Source organism: Lepisosteus oculatus, chromosome 25 (genome assembly GCF_040954835.1).
Source record: "Lepisosteus oculatus isolate fLepOcu1 chromosome 25, fLepOcu1.hap2, whole genome shotgun sequence".
NCBI classification, from domain to species: Eukaryota; Metazoa; Chordata; class Actinopteri; order Semionotiformes; family Lepisosteidae; genus Lepisosteus; species Lepisosteus oculatus.
Genome location: NC_090720.1, coordinates 6,219,294 through 6,236,798, shown reverse-complemented (window position 1 = coordinate 6,236,798; position 17,505 = coordinate 6,219,294). Strand labels below are relative to the sequence as shown.

Below are 17,505 nucleotides of genomic sequence, written 5' to 3'. Positions count from 1 at the left end.
TATTGTCCCAGGAAATTTCTTCATTTGTAACATTCAATCCCCATTTCATACAGTAATAATTGCTTATACTTATATAGCGCTTTTCTGGACACTCCACTCAAAGCACTTTACAGGTAATGGGGACTCCCATCCACCACCACCAATGTGCATCCCCACTTGGATGATGCTACAGCAGCCATAGTGTGCCAGAACGCTCACCTCACATCAGCTATCAGTGGGGAGGAGAGCAGAGTAATGAAGCCAATTCATAGATGGGGATTATTAGGGGGCCATGATTGGTAAGGGCCAATGGGAAATTTGGCCAGGACGCCAGGGTTACACCCTAATCTTTTCGAGGAACGCCCTGGGATTTTTAATGACCACAGAGAGTCAGGGCCCCAGTTTTACGTCTCATCCGAAGGATGCCCCTGTTTACAGTATAGTGTCCCCGTCACTATACTGGGGCATTAGGACCCACATGGGCCGCAGGGTGAGCACCCCCTGCTGGCCCCACTAACACCTCCCTATTCTGGATGCACCTTTTCCAATTGTACACCAAGCTCCAATTGTGCTGGACCAACCCTGGCCACAGTCATCAATCTTGTGAGTCAAGTATGCTACACTGGTACAGCCATTGGGTTCTAAGTCCTTGCACTACAGTACTAATTCCCCTCCTGAACTCCTTGGACAGTGAAGTCACCACATGATCTTTGATCGCAGCTGATGTGGCTTGCAGCAGATTGCTGATTTGCAGGCAATATGGATGGTGGGGTTTGGAGGGAGTGAGATAAATTGTGTCCAGAGAAACCACACCACACTCTATCCTGAGAACCTTGAGATGGGAATCTTGGAGAAGAATCAAATCTGCTTTTTTCACACATTTGTGCCTTCATTCATGTTAGTGTCTTTTCTGTTCCTGCTGATGGGTGTGCAGTGCTCATGAGTGCTTTGTATTCAGTCAATAACCTTGCTTGTTCTTGTAGCATCTGGGTTTTTTGAAGAGCAGAAGTTCATAACCTTGGGCGTCTCTTGGCCTGACGCTTCAGTTATGAAAGAAATTCTTTTTTGGTTTGATTTCTTTGTTAATTTACAATGCAGCTTGTTTAGTGTGCTTCAGAGATACAAGAAGCACCACCACATTCAGGAGATGTTTGTCAGTGTCTCTGCGGTGCACTACTATTGGTCAATATGGTTTGGCGTGCATGCTGATTGGAGGATGGCAAGACATAATTTGCATGCCACAAGTGACATCATAAAAACCGAAAGGTCTCATTTGAACGAGGCTAAATATAGTCTTTTTTTTGTTCTTTGCTCTTAAATTATTGTCTTACACAAGCTTCTACTGTACCATTAATATACATATAGTAAACTAGTTTATCAAAATAACTACTATGAACGTGTAGTGGGTTTATTGTCACAAGTATTGCTTCTAACACTCGCACATCTGTTTAAAAAACTTTCATTGCAAATTGAGCACTTTCGAAAATGGATGAATATTTAAAATACTAATAAAATGTCATGTGTCAACATGAAGCCACATTTTGCTTTGCTGGTGGAGACCTCCTCTTGTTGCAGCGTTTACAGAGTGAAAGTGTGGTCTGATTTGTCCAGTGACACGTCCCAGCGAACTCTCTCCATCTGTGGTAAACAGAGTGGTATTAAAATCATCTGATATTTATCTGCCGCTTATTTGTTTTTCTGCTGTGGTTTTTAGTATTTTTGGCACAGGCACTGACGCAGTCTACAAAGACCCCTGGGGGTCCTTGTATCCTGGAACTTGTGTGTGTTTTCCTCGTGACTGTTTTTTAAGCGGCACTCTGTGCCTCAGCTGATTAACTGTTTTAATCTGTTTTAATTCTGACAGTGAAAAGAAGCGCTTTTAAATGAAAATACAACTCTCTTGCGTCAGTGCCTCTGTGGCTAACACTGGAGGCATTTACAATATGTACCACAATACATCTGGTATAAAGGCAGCTTCCAGAGGGTGTTTTTAATTATAGGACTTTGGTATGTACTGTACATTCAGCTACTTTAGTTTTAAGTTTTTTACCCTCATGTTACACAGGCTCCAGATGAAAACATCTGCAAGGAGAGCTGGAGGTCAGTGAGGTTCTTAGGGCCATTTCTAGGTTGTGTGTAATGAGTGGAAGATACTAAGGCCTTGGAGACCATGAAGAAACAGACGTTTGCGTAGTGACCACTTTGCAGAAGAATTGTGCCAGCAGGACCACAGCTGTAATCCAGAACTTGCTACCTTACAGACTGAAATCTTCCCCTTTTCCACATCGCCTGCGAAGCAGCTTCAATGTTGTGAGTGTAATGGCCTGCATTGTGTTTAATGAGGCAGTTATGGTCAAGTCAGGTCAAGTCAGGCCTCAGCACCCCCAAAAGCAGGGGGGTTCCTCACACCCCTTGAGTTTTGGCTTAATGGACTTCTCTCCTTGATTGGTGTGTAGTATATGGCTGGGAAATGCCCTAGAGTCAGTAACAGAATCCTGTTTGGAGTCACTCAGGCCATTTTCACTATGAAAGAAAGACTTAGTGGACTACATTGGTGTGTTTTTAACAATTGTTATGCCCAACCAATTTGGATTTGTCATTTTTTACATCTTCGAGTCCTGTGCAGTATGGAGAAGAAAGGAAGACACGCTCCTACCCATCAACCCCTCAGAGCCTCTTATCTTTTAAACATGCTGCTAGCTTCACAGTGCCTGACAGGAGAGTTTGCACTGACTGGAGGAGACATGCATCCCTCACTGACCTCACTGCTAACCCGCAGATACTCAGCAAGTCAGAAACCCCGACCATCTGATCTGAACCCTACGTCTTGCAATGCTCAGCTAGTGACACGACCCAGGCTTGAACCCACGACATCGGTCAATCTCTGCTCGATTCTCAACCTGTGCTAAGAGTGAATTGAGCCAGGCCTCTTTTCTGTCATACAGAAACGTTTTTTAACTTCCATATTTCTTCTCCAAATTTCACTTCTCCCTCTTCACTGCTCTGTGCCGCCTTTTCTCCCTCTCTCCCCGGTTGTTGGCTCTCACTAGTGTACTGCTGGTCTTTCCATCCCCATATCTGCGTCTGCTCCTCCTGTCTCTCTCTCTCCTGTTTTGTGCTCCTCTGGGAACTCGGAACATTCTTGCCCAGTTCCCCCATCAGCCTCTTCTCTTGCTCCTTTTCTTCTCCTCTTTCGGTATCAAACGACAGCTAAGCATTTGCACGTTCCACACCAAAACACGGCTGTTGAGATTTCAGCCAGTGTGGCGCTCGTCATTCTCTCTAAAAAAGGCAAAGCTGTTGGAAATGTCAGTGCTTTCTCTTGATGTGGGAGGATTAGCAAGCTCTCTCCTGCTTTTGGCCTTGTGTTTCTAGCCTGCCGTCATTTCAGTCGCCGCGCATTTCAGCGCCTGGTGAGTGAAGCAGCATCTTCACTGTCTCTGTGTTCCCTGCCCCCTCCTTCTCTCTCACCTGTGCGAAGTTGAGGAAGAAAAGCTGCTTGTGGTCAAGATCCAGGCCAGGGAGACGGGGCTCCTCCCCTTCTCTCTCCACCCACTTCAGGTATGCCTGCCGGGCAGATGGACACAGGTGATGGATGTGTAGACAGGGCAGACAATGGACACACAATACATTCAAAGATGGGGAAAACACGAAAAGCACTAGAATGATATAAGATTAAAATTAACCAGGGCCGATTTATGTTAGCACTAGAGCCATCATTATCGCTATTAGCCTTAGTGATGGCAATTAGAGAAATTACCTTATAGGCTTGCCGGACACCTCCATTGTCTGCGATGTTCTCTCCAAGTGTGCTGATCCCACTGACCTGCCAACACAAAATACGTTCTGTCACCGGCACACAGGCACAGGCACAGGCCCCCAAACGTGAGAGACACGCTGCCAATGCCTCTTGCTCTGACTCCGCCCTTGGTCTGTTTTTAACTTGCTGCCCCCTGGCAAAAAGATGCCCGAGGTGCTGGCACTGGCTGTGACGCTTGTGAAAGCTCCCAGTGTCCCACCTTCTCCCATTCTTAGCTTAAAGTTGGTTAAAAGAATACACAGCACATACATGCATCACCTCAGACTCGGCTTTCAGCTGGTTCTATGAGATGTGTCTGTTTTTAGGAAATAAATTGGGGAAAAAAATAGATGTATTTTTAAATTTCGGTACAGGACTAAAGAAAGCTATGCAGGTCAAAATGTCTTTGGCTTGACTGCAGACCTGTAGTAACCAGTAGTATAACTGTAGCCAGATTCGGTGTGTGTGAAGTTTTGTTTTTTTGTGAGGAGTACATTCATGAAGGGCAGACAGAAAGGAACTTTTGAGAGCTGTGAGTGAACACTACATCTCTGAGCTGCCTGCAGATGGCGCTCAAGATGCAGTGCTGAGTATGTTCATCAATCAGAGTGCCCAGAACAACACCCCAGGATTTCCCGTTAGTCCCCTGTTCAAGCCGCCTGACTCACATTCTGCCCGCCTGCCAGTTTCCAGGTGAAGTTTCCATACTGGTACACCATGCACTGGGACTGCTCCTTAAAGTGCATGGCCGAATAATTGCTCCACCAATCAAACATGTTCCCGTCCTTGTCGAAATTCCTCCCTGTTTTGGAAGAGACACAGCAGAAGGACAGCATCTCATTTTCTAATCAGGGAAGATGAATTATGTTCCAACCCTTAATTAAGGCGCCTCCTGTATTGACCGGTGTTGACCTCATCCTGGAGCTTGAAGTTCTTGTTCTATTGCAACCTGCCTGTTTATACAGTATGACAGGCAAGTTCTCATTTGGAGGGTGATGGAGGAGGAAAAGATTGGACAAGGGAGTATGTAGAGAAGAGTTTGTCGGATGTGGAGAGAAAAAACGCTGATATTTTCAGGGTAGAGATTCTCAACATGAGTGTGAATGTGCCTTAACGTCCAGGTACTCGCAAGGTACTCTCTTTCTCAGCCTTTAGTTCACTGTGAATGCCTGCTTTTTACTTTTTACTTTTTTACTATGTGTTTGCTATCTTGTGAGAGCTAATCACAGTACAACCTGGACTGCTTTACTGACTGGCTTATGCTGTGATCTGAACTTTAATTCAGTGGACTTTGATGTTTCCTATGGCTCCATGTCGGTCGTGCTCTGCTCGATGGCAGTGACGTTAGATGGACTACGCTGTCCGCTGGCCTCCTCTGCGCAGGCTGAGCGAACCGATTGGAAAGGGACGAGTGCAGAGGTCAGGAAGAGAGAAGCATCTGGAGAGATCAGGGGGCGATGCTGGGCGTGTTCGCGTGTGTGTGCGTGCGCGCTCACACGTACCGTTGTCATCAAAGCCGTGCGTGATCTCGTGCCCGATCACCATGCCGATCCCACCGAAATTCAGAGCCTGGGGCTGCTGCTGGCTGAAGAAGGGGGGCTGTAGGATCCCGGCGGGGAAAACTGAGAGGGTAGAGGCAAAGGTTAGCAAACAAAAACAAGCTGAGTGAAGATGATGAAGGTTTCAGTAATGCAAATGGCCTTAATTGTCAATGTTCAGTGCATTTCACTTGTAGTCCTAAGTACTATCATATATTTCTGTCTGTCCAAGAGCAGATACGCAACTGTAGGGTTAGGGGAAAATGTCTTATGTCACAGGGATGTCTTATGTACATTTCTGGGCGCATTTTTTTTTTGTGGTTGTCATTTGAGACCTACCCCATCTGAAACCGCTAATTGTTTCTGTACATCTGGGCTCTTAGCAGTGACCCTGTGCTCCACAGGAAGACTAAGAGGGACAGAAAAGACCATGCTGCAAACTCCCCAGTCCCTCACAGGCCAGTGGCCGCTTGTCCCTCACCAGGGGCACTGCAAGCCTGCAGGAGCTGCTGGCTGGCTCTTACCCTGGGGCCACACTGCCAATTGTGTTCATGCCTCACAGTCTTAAACAACTCACCCTGCATGTGGAACAAGTGCCTTTACAGGCTGAGCCACTCAGAGTCCCTTGTGAAAGTATCTTTTTTAAAGAAGACAACCAATCTGACAGCCGATTGCCAGGAAAGGAGGAAATTAATTGCGGTAAGAGAGGACAAAGTGAAGGAGAAATCAGAGAAGACTAAGGTAGGAGACTAAGAGAGACCCAAGGGGAGTAATGACTGAGGGGCTGACAGTCAGCTGGTGACAGTTGATGGGGGAAGTAGACCATGTTCTGTATGGGAATGAGAGTGTGCTAGGGTGAGAAGTCTGCACTAGGTACATTCCCTCCAAACTCTTCTCAAGTCACAAGTCGTAAAGTCACGTACAGAAGCACACCGAGGTTTCTGGCTGGCTTGTTACCGATGGTGTTTTGTCACATCCCCTGTCCAGAATGCTCACCTATCTGGTTTCTGTTGGGGGAGTAAAAGGCATTGACAACTGCTGCCCCAATAATCCACCTGCAAAAAGAATGGAAAACAGCTGAGCACAATTGAGAGCTCTTTCACTGGAAGGCTGCCCACTGCCCTTAATCTGTTATCTTCTCATGTGCTATGCCCAAAGGAAATTTTTTTTCATTCCTCCAAAAATGTTTTGATCTTTCCCTCTCCCAGCTGAACATTAATAAGCTGATCACCATCGACAGGAAAACATAGGTTTCTGGGAATGCATCCGCTTTTAATTTGCTGCACACTTAGTCCTTGTCTTACGAGCGTGTTATGTTCCAGAGACTTGTTCATACCTCAGGCTGTTCTGAAGTCGAAACATTTTGACTGAAAGTGCTCTTCATTTTCGCCGCAAAGGTTATTGCCTGTTGTTGTCACTCCTCCACTGCTCAGCCATTTTTACGAGTTATTAACACTCCAAATAAACCCCAGAATCACAAAGCAACAGTTAGATGTTCATATAAACAAACCCAAAGTACACTGAGTGACTCATTGTCTCCAATAGCCTTGAGCCATCCCGACACTAGTCAGTATCACTTTGCTGCTTGCTATTCTACTAGACAAAAATCATTTCTTATGGGAATCAGTGCATATACTTATGAACATCTCAATTGTTCATACCTCGAGGGCAGAGCATACTTTCTTATCAGTGCCGATACATTGCAGGACCCCTAATAATGTTAGGTTGTCTTTACGGCTCTGGTGGACTGCAGTCATTGCCAATGGAGACGTGATCTCTCTAGGTGGAGATAGATGGACTGGAACAATGCGGTCACGTCCCAGTAGACTGATCTGCCAAACTAGCTCAGCAGAGCTCAGCAATGTGCCACTTCCACATTGGCAGACACTGCATTGTGTTCTTTGAAAGAGATCCTGGTATTGCAGGGTGTCTGGCACCCTCACTTGGATAAACTTAGTACAATATTCTTCATAACTAACATCTAGGGGAACTGCATTAGAGAAGTAGCTCATATTTTCACATCATTTTATTCTCTGGGTTGTGTAATCTTTTTTTCACTAATGCTGTCTTCTGCTGTGCCTTTTCCTCTTTCTGCTTCAGCAGAAGTGAAGTCTTTAACAGCTGCACCAGTTAGCAGCAGATTTGCCTCAAACCAGCTCTGAAAAAAAGCTACAACCCGTCTCTTACCGCAGGAAGACACCCGTTGCTGGGTGTTACTCACAGGTCTGGGTCAACTCGCTCCCTGAGCTTCCTCAGGCTCTTCTGCGCCCCTGCGTGCAAGTTCTCCAGGATGTTCTCAAAGTAGTTCTCCTCGCTGAAGTTCAGCTGCAGGGAAGAGGGAGGGGCGTGGAGCCGCTGGGGTCACGGGGTCACGGCAGGAGCACGCGTCGCAGCACAGAACTAACACACAGCGTGTTCATTTGTGGCATCCCTTTAACCTTCCTGTTAGGGTTCGGGTAAAACTTTTTCCGTTTTGGAATCGGCCTTATATTCGTTAGGTGGAAATCGGCATTTCTACAAGCATGAGCTTGACGAGGGAGCTTCAAGAGCAGTGAACACTAAAAAAGCCCCCCCCCCCCACCTCCCCTGACCTTCTCCCCCTTCCTCACATGTGCGTATTCCTGATCCAGCTTGAGGTTTTTCTCCTCCAGGATGTGGTCAGGATAGCCGATCTGCTCCTTAATGGCCATGGCCTGCAAAACAGAGCAGCAGCTCGGTACCCAGACACCTCCTCAGATCACATTAAGAGCTGCATACGTTTATCACTAATCACCCCTCACGGACGGGTGACTTTTGTCCTACAATGAAACAGCACAACATTTCTGTTTTCATCTTTAGCTGCTGGTTGCTGTGGCCAGTGTACAGTCGTGGTGGTGGTGGTGGCAGCGTGCGGTGGACGACAGTGCATCTGACCCCTGACCTTGTCTCTAGCCTTCTGCTTGGATTGCTCGTCCATCCAGCGCAGCTCCTCCAGTGTCTCCACAAAGGCCTCCTGGATCTTACTGATCAGCTCCCTGACCTGATGGCAGGACACACACACACACACAAAGACACACAGCTGCTTCAAATAGCGACGCTGATGTGCTCCACCGCCAGGCCCACCGAGGCCCACAATGAGTCTGCATGGCAGAGTACATATGGTCAAAGAGTGATCTCGTTTATAATGTAACCTGTTGCAATTTAATGGGGGCCCTGAGAATATACACTAGAAATGCAGAAAGCTCAGTGGTCATTTTTATGGATCAGTTTACAGCGGATCACGTGGATATCGATAATCTGGCTTCTCACCATGCGTTTGCTCTCTCCGGCGAAGGTCTCCCTGACGTACAGAGCGCCCACGGCGTTCTCCATGTTGCTCTGCACGTAGCGCACACAGTCCCGCCAGCGCGCCTCCTCCACTGTGGTCCCGTACAGCGCCTGGCCACACAGACACAGACCCTGAGCGAGTGCGATCCTTGGTGGGCAAGGCAAGCACCACACGACTGGGCACAAGAAGTGATGCATTGATGAGTGCATTCTAAACCACAGGGAAAGTAAAATTCACACAGTAATTTGTAAAACCTCCAATTTATTAAATTTCCAGGTATGCGGAGCACCATATTCTGCGATGGAAGGCATGAAGCGCCCTATGACATTGTAAACAAGCAGGCTTGTGAATACATCTCTTTTAATCCAGTAGAAATATTGCTCTCGATTTATAGATGGTTTTGCTACAAATACAACTTACTTGTTAATTCAGATCACGTTGCCACATTTCTGCGGAGAAATGTCTGTTGCACAACCTGTAGTTATTCGCTCGTACTGTACAGTACATCGCATTATATTAGTCATTACAGGAACTAGTGAGCGGGAAGGGCTGCTTCACGTCGCAAGTCAAGTGAATTCTCACTCTCGTGACGAGCCCAGTGATTTGCATAAAGATGGAGACTATACATTACTTTGACAAAGATCACAATTTTGTGCTTATTTGGAATTTGTAAAATTTTGAGATAGCGGTCAATTAATTTATTTTGTCACTGAAATTGAATAACCGTTCTGTGAAATTGGGACTGCAGTTCCCCTCTAATTCACTGAAGTAGATTTGCCAACTGAAAATGCGTCATCATGCTAAGCTAAATGGATTAAAGGTCCTTGTTTAACTTAGTTGGCTGTGGTGTACACCTGAGCAGACAGGGTACAAAACGCCCTTCTCTGCCTCTGCTGGAGTGTGTGCTGTGCATGTTGTATCAAAGCCCATTCCCTGCTCCTTGCGTGCTGATTGGATGGGGGTCAGTCTTGCCTTCCTGTAGTGTGCTCTGGCGTCCTTAAAACGGCGACTCAGGCTGCTGACTCTCTCCATGACGAGCTGCCAGGTCAGGTAGTTCTGCAGTGTCCTGGTGGAGAGAGCAGACACAGGGAGAGGCCTCACAGAAACATGCTTGACTATTATTCACACGGTAGGTTAGAGGGGTGCAAAAACCTTCGGAATTTGTTTGACACTAACAAATGCTTTTGCTTTTAACATGCATCCATACACTTCCTTTAGTTTGAAAAGGATTTTGGGGGATTTTTGGTAAGCCTTTAAGGACCATCTGTAGACAGCAAGGACTGTTCAAAGAAATAAGGAAATCAAAGCAATTTTGTGGCTTGGCTGTTTGGGTTTAATTTAAAATAAGGATGGTGATAGTCTATAGGATTTCCTACTATGTTAAACAAGCCTGGAAAACAGCACACTTGCAGGTTAACTAACTGTATAGCTCTACAGTCCCAGTATAACATGCAGTGCCCTGTTTTCTGGTGAAGCTCACTGCAGGTAACTTGCTATTTATGTTTGGAGAGCAGTACAACTCATTCCGATACAAACATTCATGTTCGCGTGGGCTTGCAATCCGCTCTTGAGCCCAGCTCAACAGATTCATCTTAATTTCTGGCCCTTCCTTCCTCTCACCTGGTGGAGTGTTTGGCGAGGACATCTTTTAGTTTCTGTAAGTAGGGGGCGCCATAGACCACCACCTCCTCCTGGGGTTGCACCTCAATATTGACACTGGACAGCACCCCCTGCACGAACCTTGTCCAGTTAAAGCCCTGCACAGCAGACCACAGAGAAAGAAACTGTAAGGATCTGAGAACGAAGCCCTGTGGCCTTTCCGAAGGAGCCAGATGCAATATTGTTTATATTTATATTGTGTAATATGTTAGCTAGTTTTTGTAAGTATATCTACCACTTAAAATAACAGTCTCAACACTGCTGGTTTTAGCAGTATGTGATACACTATAAACCAAAGTATTCAAGTACATTAAATTCTGTCGCAATCAAACATGAACTCCATTATATTTCTTGTTTGTCAAAGTATTTTTTTCCTGTCAAGTGTAACACGAGTACTAAAAAAACATATTAGTAGTAGCAGTGGACTGTGAGCTCTGTTTTGTTGTTAGAAAATATCTAGGAGGGCACTACACACTACGATTCCCAGTTCAAGCAGGTGCTCCTAATTCTGACACAATTGGCAATGGTTTCAAAAAATATATTCATTATGATAATTGAGTCAGATCGAATTTCCAGCCCGGACATCCTCTTTCACTGTTGCTTTCTATCTCTGTTTCAGGTTCAAAGGTGGACCACAATGCCCACCATATGCTGGAAGCAAACTCACATTCAGACCGAACTGCTCCTGCACCTCCCTCAGCGCCATCTTGTGGTAGAGCAGGGTAACATCGTGCCGCTCCTCTACAGGGGAGGTGGCCTGTGGGCACAGAGAGGGCAGTCGACACCGCACATCACTACCAATAGCATCAGAATTTTGTCTGCAGGCCTCACCTTGGCTATATTAAGAGCTTTCAGCACAAGAAACAGCTCCAGCGTGGTAAAAAGGGACTTGTGAAAGTCTACAATGGTTTGCTTGCTCCTGAAGGATTGAAAGTTCAGTTTGATCACTTTATTTCAGTTTTTTTTTCTAGACGAATTGTTAAAAGGCTTAGACGTGTAGTTTAAAACATAAAAAGTAAAGTAACAAATGAGATGAGGCCATTCCATCCATCTAACTCCTTTTGATTGCTTGTAGTTAAATGAGGCAAGGATCTTATCCAGGTGTGTCTTAAAGAAGCCAGGATATTCATGGCTGGGTAGCTTGATCCAGATATAAACATGTTTTATAAAACTATTCCAGAATCAAAAAGGTAAGGACTAAATGAGATCATGAATGTGTTTATGCCCTCTTATTGGATGGTAGCAGTAAGAATCAGTCACTCGAGTGACAGAATGAGCAATGTTGTGGGCTGGCCTGCGCTGAACTGGGCGTGTCGCGGCTCGAGATAGCTTTCCCGCCCTGGGCGTCGAGGGCGCGGACTCACGTTGGCGATGTCCGTCTCCAGCTCCATCACGCCCCTCATTTCCTCCCAGACCTGCTCCTCGTCCCGCGTCAGGTTCCTGTCCTCCCGGGCCATGCGCGCGATCGACACCATGAACTCCAGGTAGGCCTCCCGCACCTGCCGAAGAAGAGCGCACGCTCAGGTGGGCCTGGCGCTGCTGCTCACCGCTCCTCTTCCTCGCCTGCCCGGAAGAGCAACACTGGCGCCACCCTTTGCGAGACTGTCGCACAAACCAGGCTTTTCATTCTTGACTTGTTGACACTGCTAACGAGCTGGTTAACACAAGAGATTTTGATGGGACAGACTTAGAATTCAGGCAGTGGGGAGTCTCCATCTCCATCATTGACAGCAGAGAACAGTCAATCCTTGGTTTAATGGGCTAACAGAGAGGTTAGTCAAAGTCTGTTATTGCGGAGTACCCATTATAACATTAATTATGTTTTTTTTTCCCACCCATAAACACACTGTTATATGATACATCTACATATACAATATCCTGTATATCCTTTATGGATCTTATGACATTTTAGCAATTGCAATCAACACAGTCAAAGTGTTCTTGTGTTTTACCTTTTCATCATATATGCACAGGCTCTTTATTGTATGTGTAGTAAATACTGTACTGTATAAAACTTAAAGCACATGAAACGCACCAAACCATGAGCTCTTGTGTTTACTTTACTCTTTTTTCAGGTCATGATTCACGTGATCCAGTGATCTGTATAGTGCCAGGGGAAAAAAAACAACACTTAATGTTGAATTTGGGCAGTCTGAGGCGCAGAACCAGGTTAATGTACTCCCAGATCATGAATGCGTGACGTACAGCAATGGGTATAAAAGCACGAAATCCCCAGAAATGTTAATATGGGACAGAATGTGGTACACTCGAGGAACATTATGTAGGTCAGAAAGAGTTGTTTATGAAGATTGTTTTTAAAAATTTTCCATTGCAGCTTACAAGATAAACTAAAAAAGATTCCCTGTTATTGTCTCGAGAGGAAATTACCCGTTTGTAGTTCCCATCATTGAAGTAGTAGTCCCGGGATGGCATTCCTAATCCAGGCTGGTCGATCTGGGAATACAGGAGAAAAACATAGTTAGGCTTCTTCTTCAGAGAACCTGTAATGCATACTCGGTTCAAAAGTAATACGTTTAGTTTAGTATTCTGATGTGAAAAAAGAACTTGGTGGTCAAACTTTTAGAAAAAATATGAATAATGTTCTGTCCAATGATTTTTTTCATCCTTCTGGTTAGGGGTATTGAAAATCTGCACCCCGCTACTACACTCCCTATGTCAGCACAGGTGGACTCTGTGATGGATGTGTGCTTGGAAGTCAACGATCTAGTCTGGGCCTGTTTTCTGAGAAGTAAAAGGAAGATGTCCTCCGTCTTTCCTAACCCTTGGAATCAGGTACACCTTCTATATCTTTTTGGAGCTTCAGGTCATTTTCTGAAATTTTTTGGCTGCTTCGACTTACTTCTTGTACAGCTCTGTATGTGGTCTGCCCACCTGTGATGTGAGTGCCTGTGATGGGCTCAGAGATGGAAATATGAAAATTCGTGGAACATTCGTTCATGCACTGAAAAACATCTTTCTGGACTGGCTGCCTGACGGTAACCCGGTTGGGACAGTGTCAGGTGGCCAAGCTGAAAGGGTCGTCCTTACATAGATTATGTGACGACTGGAGTCGCGGTCATCCGTCCACACAAACAGGTCCACCAGCACCTTCTTATGGAAGTGGGAGTTGAGGGTGGCCAGGATATCCTCCAAACTCCACTTGTCCTCTGTGAGGGTGGACAGAGAGATTGATACACCGGTACCCAATATAGATACACTGATGCCTGACGATGCTAATATTGCAGAATCAGTCTGGGATCCTGCATTACATGACAGGACAAGATCCTTGGTCAAAAACCTTCTGGCAACTGAAAGGAGTCCTCTCATATATATATATATGCCATAATAATATAATAATTATAATATATAATATATATGGCAATAATAGCCATATATAACGGTATAACCGTTCTCTTGTTCCCTTCTCTTCCACACCAGCACAAAAAGGCATTTAGCACACACATCTTGCACAATCAAGATGGGACATCTGTATTAAATTCATAAACAGTGTGTACTATGCTGGTAATTACAGTATATCTCTAAAATGAAGGGTACATGCCAACTGACATTCAGGAGCAGAGGATGCAGAATTTGGCAATCAAGAGCTAACTAGATAACTAGCACCATTCGACCTGGACAGAAGAACTCCCTCCTTCCCCAAGAGTGTTCGGTCAACCAAGGCTCCTTTAACTGGGTGAAGGCGATGAGTTGCTGTAAATTGTGATAATGATGTACAAGCTGCAAATCAATCACCCCGCTTAATTTGTCCTTGAATGTCGTTGATAAATATTGACCAGATGCTTAGAGTGTCAGTCTGTAGAGCTTTTACTGATTAGATTCAGACACTGGATTTTCTTTTATTTTCTGCTGTGGGCAAACTGCCCACTCCGAAAGAAATGAATTAGACTGGGCATGTTGCCCACTACAGTAAATCAAGTCCCCTGTGTGTGCTCCTCTTCCAGAAAACCACATGTTTTTAAATTGTGTCTACCTATCATGCTATCCCAGTCCTCTGATGCAACAGGCCATCCTCCAATGACATCAATGAGCTTCATCAGGGGCTGGGAGTCTCTCTTCTCTATTAGACCTGCAGGGGACAGCACAGGAAAGCCATCAGCCAAATCCACGTTCTCCAATTGTCAGCAGTGCAAAGAAACTGGTAAGCTGTAAGTATGCCAGTGTATTTGTTTCCATGCATTGGGCTGCCACTATGCAGAGACTCACTTTCGTTCATGCAGGAGATGTACAGAGTCTTGGCTTTCTGGAAGGCCTCCCTGTCCTGTTCATTTGCAGTCTCCAGAACACCTGTCAGGGAGAAACAAACCAAACGAGAATCATTGGATTGTATAAGCAATGCTGCCTCCTCATATAACTTCACAGACAGATAATGTATCGCAGGCACATCAAATTCTTAACCTACTTAATCCACAAAATAAGAAAAAAGGGAAGGTTGGTTTTCCTTTCCTGTGTGCAGTGATGAAGAAGACACAAATCGAAACCCTCCTCGGTGCTCACCCTTCAGGATGATCTCTAGCTCATCTCTCAGGATGTCAAAGACACTGTAGCGGGAGCTGGTCTCTGGGATGACATGTCGCTCAAGCCAGCCCCCACAGGCATACTGGTAAAAGTTCTGGCATGGCTCCACCCGGGGGTCCATGTTCTGGATGAGCCGGGCCGCTGAAACAGAGAGAAGAAGGGGAGGGTGAGAGAGATACAGGGGTGAATAAGCCCCTTGACACATCAGTTGCCCCATTTCTGTTGACTTACTCTCAGGTTACGCTGTCTTTGAAAAGTGACACAGTGACCGAGCAGAGACTTAGGCTGAAATAATTAGATGTGCAGCTCTCCCCAAAACAGAAATGACTGTAGGGCAGGTATAGGCCGTAGTGCAGGTATTGGCAGTTTATGGCAAAGGCCGTAAAATACCCAGCTGCAATTACAGGAAAGTGGGCAACATGGTGGTACAATGATTGTGCCTTGTAATGCTGGGGCCCTGTGTTCAATTCCTGGGGTGCTATGTGTGTGGTGCTTCTATGTTGCCCCCATTTTTGCGTGGGATTCCTATGGGGCTCCAGTTTCCTCCCACAGTCAGAAAACATTCGGGTAGGTTATTTGACTTCTGGGAAAATTGGTCCTGTTGTGCCTGCCCTGTGAAGGACTGGCATCCCATCTAGGGAGGAAGTACAGAGAAGCAGTGGGAACACGCCAGAGGAGAAAAGGGCACTGTTTGGGCTGGTCAGGCAATTCAGAAAAGAAGGAAGAATGGAACAACAGTCAGGACTGTGGTTTTCTAAGGGTGGTCGTGTAGACATTTCTTCCCAGTAACAGAAACCAACAGAGACGCAAAACACTTTGCAGGAACACTGAAGAGGATCTCTGTAGGTAGAATGTTTTTATTTCTACCCATCTGTCTGCATGAAGTATATCTGTGCATACCTGGAGGCCAGGTGATTAGACTACAAAGGCTGAGCTCTTCTATTGGTGAGACGGGCACCTACCTGCAGTGACACAGCCTGGCGTGGTGCACACATTGTTGACACTGGCTCGGTAGGCGGGCTCTGAAGGGACAAAAACATGCACAATCTTGAAGAGACACATACCACACCGTTCTAAAGGGGCAGAAAATGCACAGTTCTGAAGAGGCAAAAACCACATGATTCCAAAGAGTAAGAAAAACTCACAATTATAGTAACTGTCGTCTGTGTCCCTGCTTCTCATTTAGAGTTCCTCTGGAATGTTGTTGCTCCCCTTTTGGGATTGCAACAATTTGCTGTTTATAAGATGAACAGATTTGCGAAACATTAGTACATGTGATTGTTCCTTGCGTGAGGACATGGTTGATCATTCTCATCTGACAGCCTGTATTTATAAACAAGAGTCAAAGCAAATCGCGGTGCTTTACTGGTATTGCGATTCTTCTGTTACCAAACTGAGTTTTCTCCCTCAAGCTTGTGCCAGTCAGCACAGTCACAGTCACAGATGACCGGCGAAACACACACAGCCTGCAGTTGTCACTTAAAACGGATCGGATGGCTTTGACCAAAAGGAAAAGATTTCAAGGCCTGAAAATCTTGCTTTCATTTGGCAAACTAGTGTAACCTAATTGAAAACACAGCCGGAGATATTAGAAACTAGCCTAGGGTGCTAACTCAGTCAGTACTGCCTCTAAATCACAGGCAGCCATGATCCTTTTTTGCACTGTGTTGAGAAAGACTTACTTTATGTGCACTTAGTTTGAATTGGTTGTGTCAGCTCCGTGTCAGGGCTTTGCAGTACAGTTGATAGTTGTGGTGATGATGAAGCAGCAGTTGAAATCAGGAATTTGAAAGAAATGGAGCTGACCCAGGTTGGCACAGTGGTAAGCAGTACTGCCTAGGGCAGTATTACAGCACTAGGGTCCTGGGTTCAATTACTCGACCGGCGGTGCTGTGTGTGTTTGCTTGGATAGCCTCCAGGTGCTCCGGTGTCTTCCCACAGTCCAAAGACAGACTGGTAGGTTCATTGGCTTCTGGGAAAATTGGCCCTGGTGGGAGCGTGTGCTGTTCAGCTCCCAGCCCTTGGTCTCCACGGCAACGGACTGTGTCCGCACTTGGAGTAAAACGCCTGGTGCCCTGAAAACTCATTCGGAGCAGCTGCTCATGCCATCTGCCCCCACTTAACAGGTAATTAAGGTAATAATTATCTTATCAGCTCCAGGTTACTGCTCCGCCCATGGTTCGGTGCTCTGTCATTGAGTTTCCTACTGGGTGGGGAAGTGCTCTTAGCACGAACCAGCCTGTCAGCATCAGAGGTATCCTAGCCAATTCAGGCTATCGACTCAACCCCGAGATCACAGCCACCAGATCCCAGGTCTGTCCCCTTTTCCCTATGCCCTCACAGCAACCAACCAGTCCTGGGTCTCCAGTCCCCTCTGCTCAGCTGCACTGCGTCGTCCCTGTTCTCTTCTGCAGGGCACGGTCCCTGTGTCGTCCGCCTTCTGTCTGTCTGTCTGTCTGTTTGCTCAGCCCCTCCCCCAGATCTCGCCTCCGTGTAGCAAGCTTGTAGACTCCTCAGCTTGCCCTACAGCCGTGAGTCTTTTCAGCTCTGCGCCGCGGCGTAACGTGTGTGTGGCTGTGTGCCTTGTGATGGACTGGCATCCTTCCCAGGGGTGTATCCTGCCCTGTGCCCATTGCTTGCCTAGATAGGCTTCGACTCCCCCGGGACCCTGGACTGGATGAAGTGGT

General features: G+C 46.2%; 1 protein-coding gene across 7 annotated transcripts in view; it reads right to left on the bottom strand.

The window, feature by feature from the left end:
• The window catches only part of mmel1 (membrane metallo-endopeptidase-like 1), a 42,777-nt gene that overhangs the window by 9,214 nt on the left and 16,058 nt on the right, over positions 1–17,505 (bottom strand). For 6 of the 7 annotated variants that reach the window (XM_015337114.2, XM_015337116.2, XM_015337117.2 and 3 more), the window contains exons 3-21: positions 15,781–15,840; positions 14,798–14,959; positions 14,507–14,587; positions 14,274–14,369; positions 13,331–13,449; positions 12,671–12,736; positions 11,647–11,781; positions 10,950–11,039; positions 10,244–10,380; positions 9,596–9,689; positions 8,605–8,733; positions 8,237–8,335; positions 7,926–8,009; positions 7,538–7,641; positions 6,313–6,371; positions 5,281–5,400; positions 4,447–4,580; positions 3,740–3,805; positions 3,451–3,546 (exon numbers count right to left, since the gene is read on the bottom strand). In XM_015337114.2, coding sequence (XP_015192600.1) covers positions 3,451–3,546; positions 3,740–3,805; positions 4,447–4,580; positions 5,281–5,400; positions 6,313–6,371; positions 7,538–7,641; positions 7,926–8,009; positions 8,237–8,335; positions 8,605–8,733; positions 9,596–9,689; positions 10,244–10,380; positions 10,950–11,039; positions 11,647–11,781; positions 12,671–12,736; positions 13,331–13,449; positions 14,274–14,369; positions 14,507–14,587; positions 14,798–14,959; positions 15,781–15,840 — 1,931 coding nt within the window. Of the gene's footprint in view, positions 1–1,374; positions 1,618–3,450; positions 3,547–3,739; positions 3,806–4,446; positions 4,581–5,280; positions 5,401–6,312; positions 6,372–7,537; positions 7,642–7,925; positions 8,010–8,236; positions 8,336–8,604; positions 8,734–9,595; positions 9,690–10,243; positions 10,381–10,949; positions 11,040–11,646; positions 11,782–12,670; positions 12,737–13,330; positions 13,450–14,273; positions 14,370–14,506; positions 14,588–14,797; positions 14,960–15,780; positions 15,841–17,505 lie in introns of those variants that run through there. The other variant, XM_069183702.1, reaches the window with a different exon arrangement.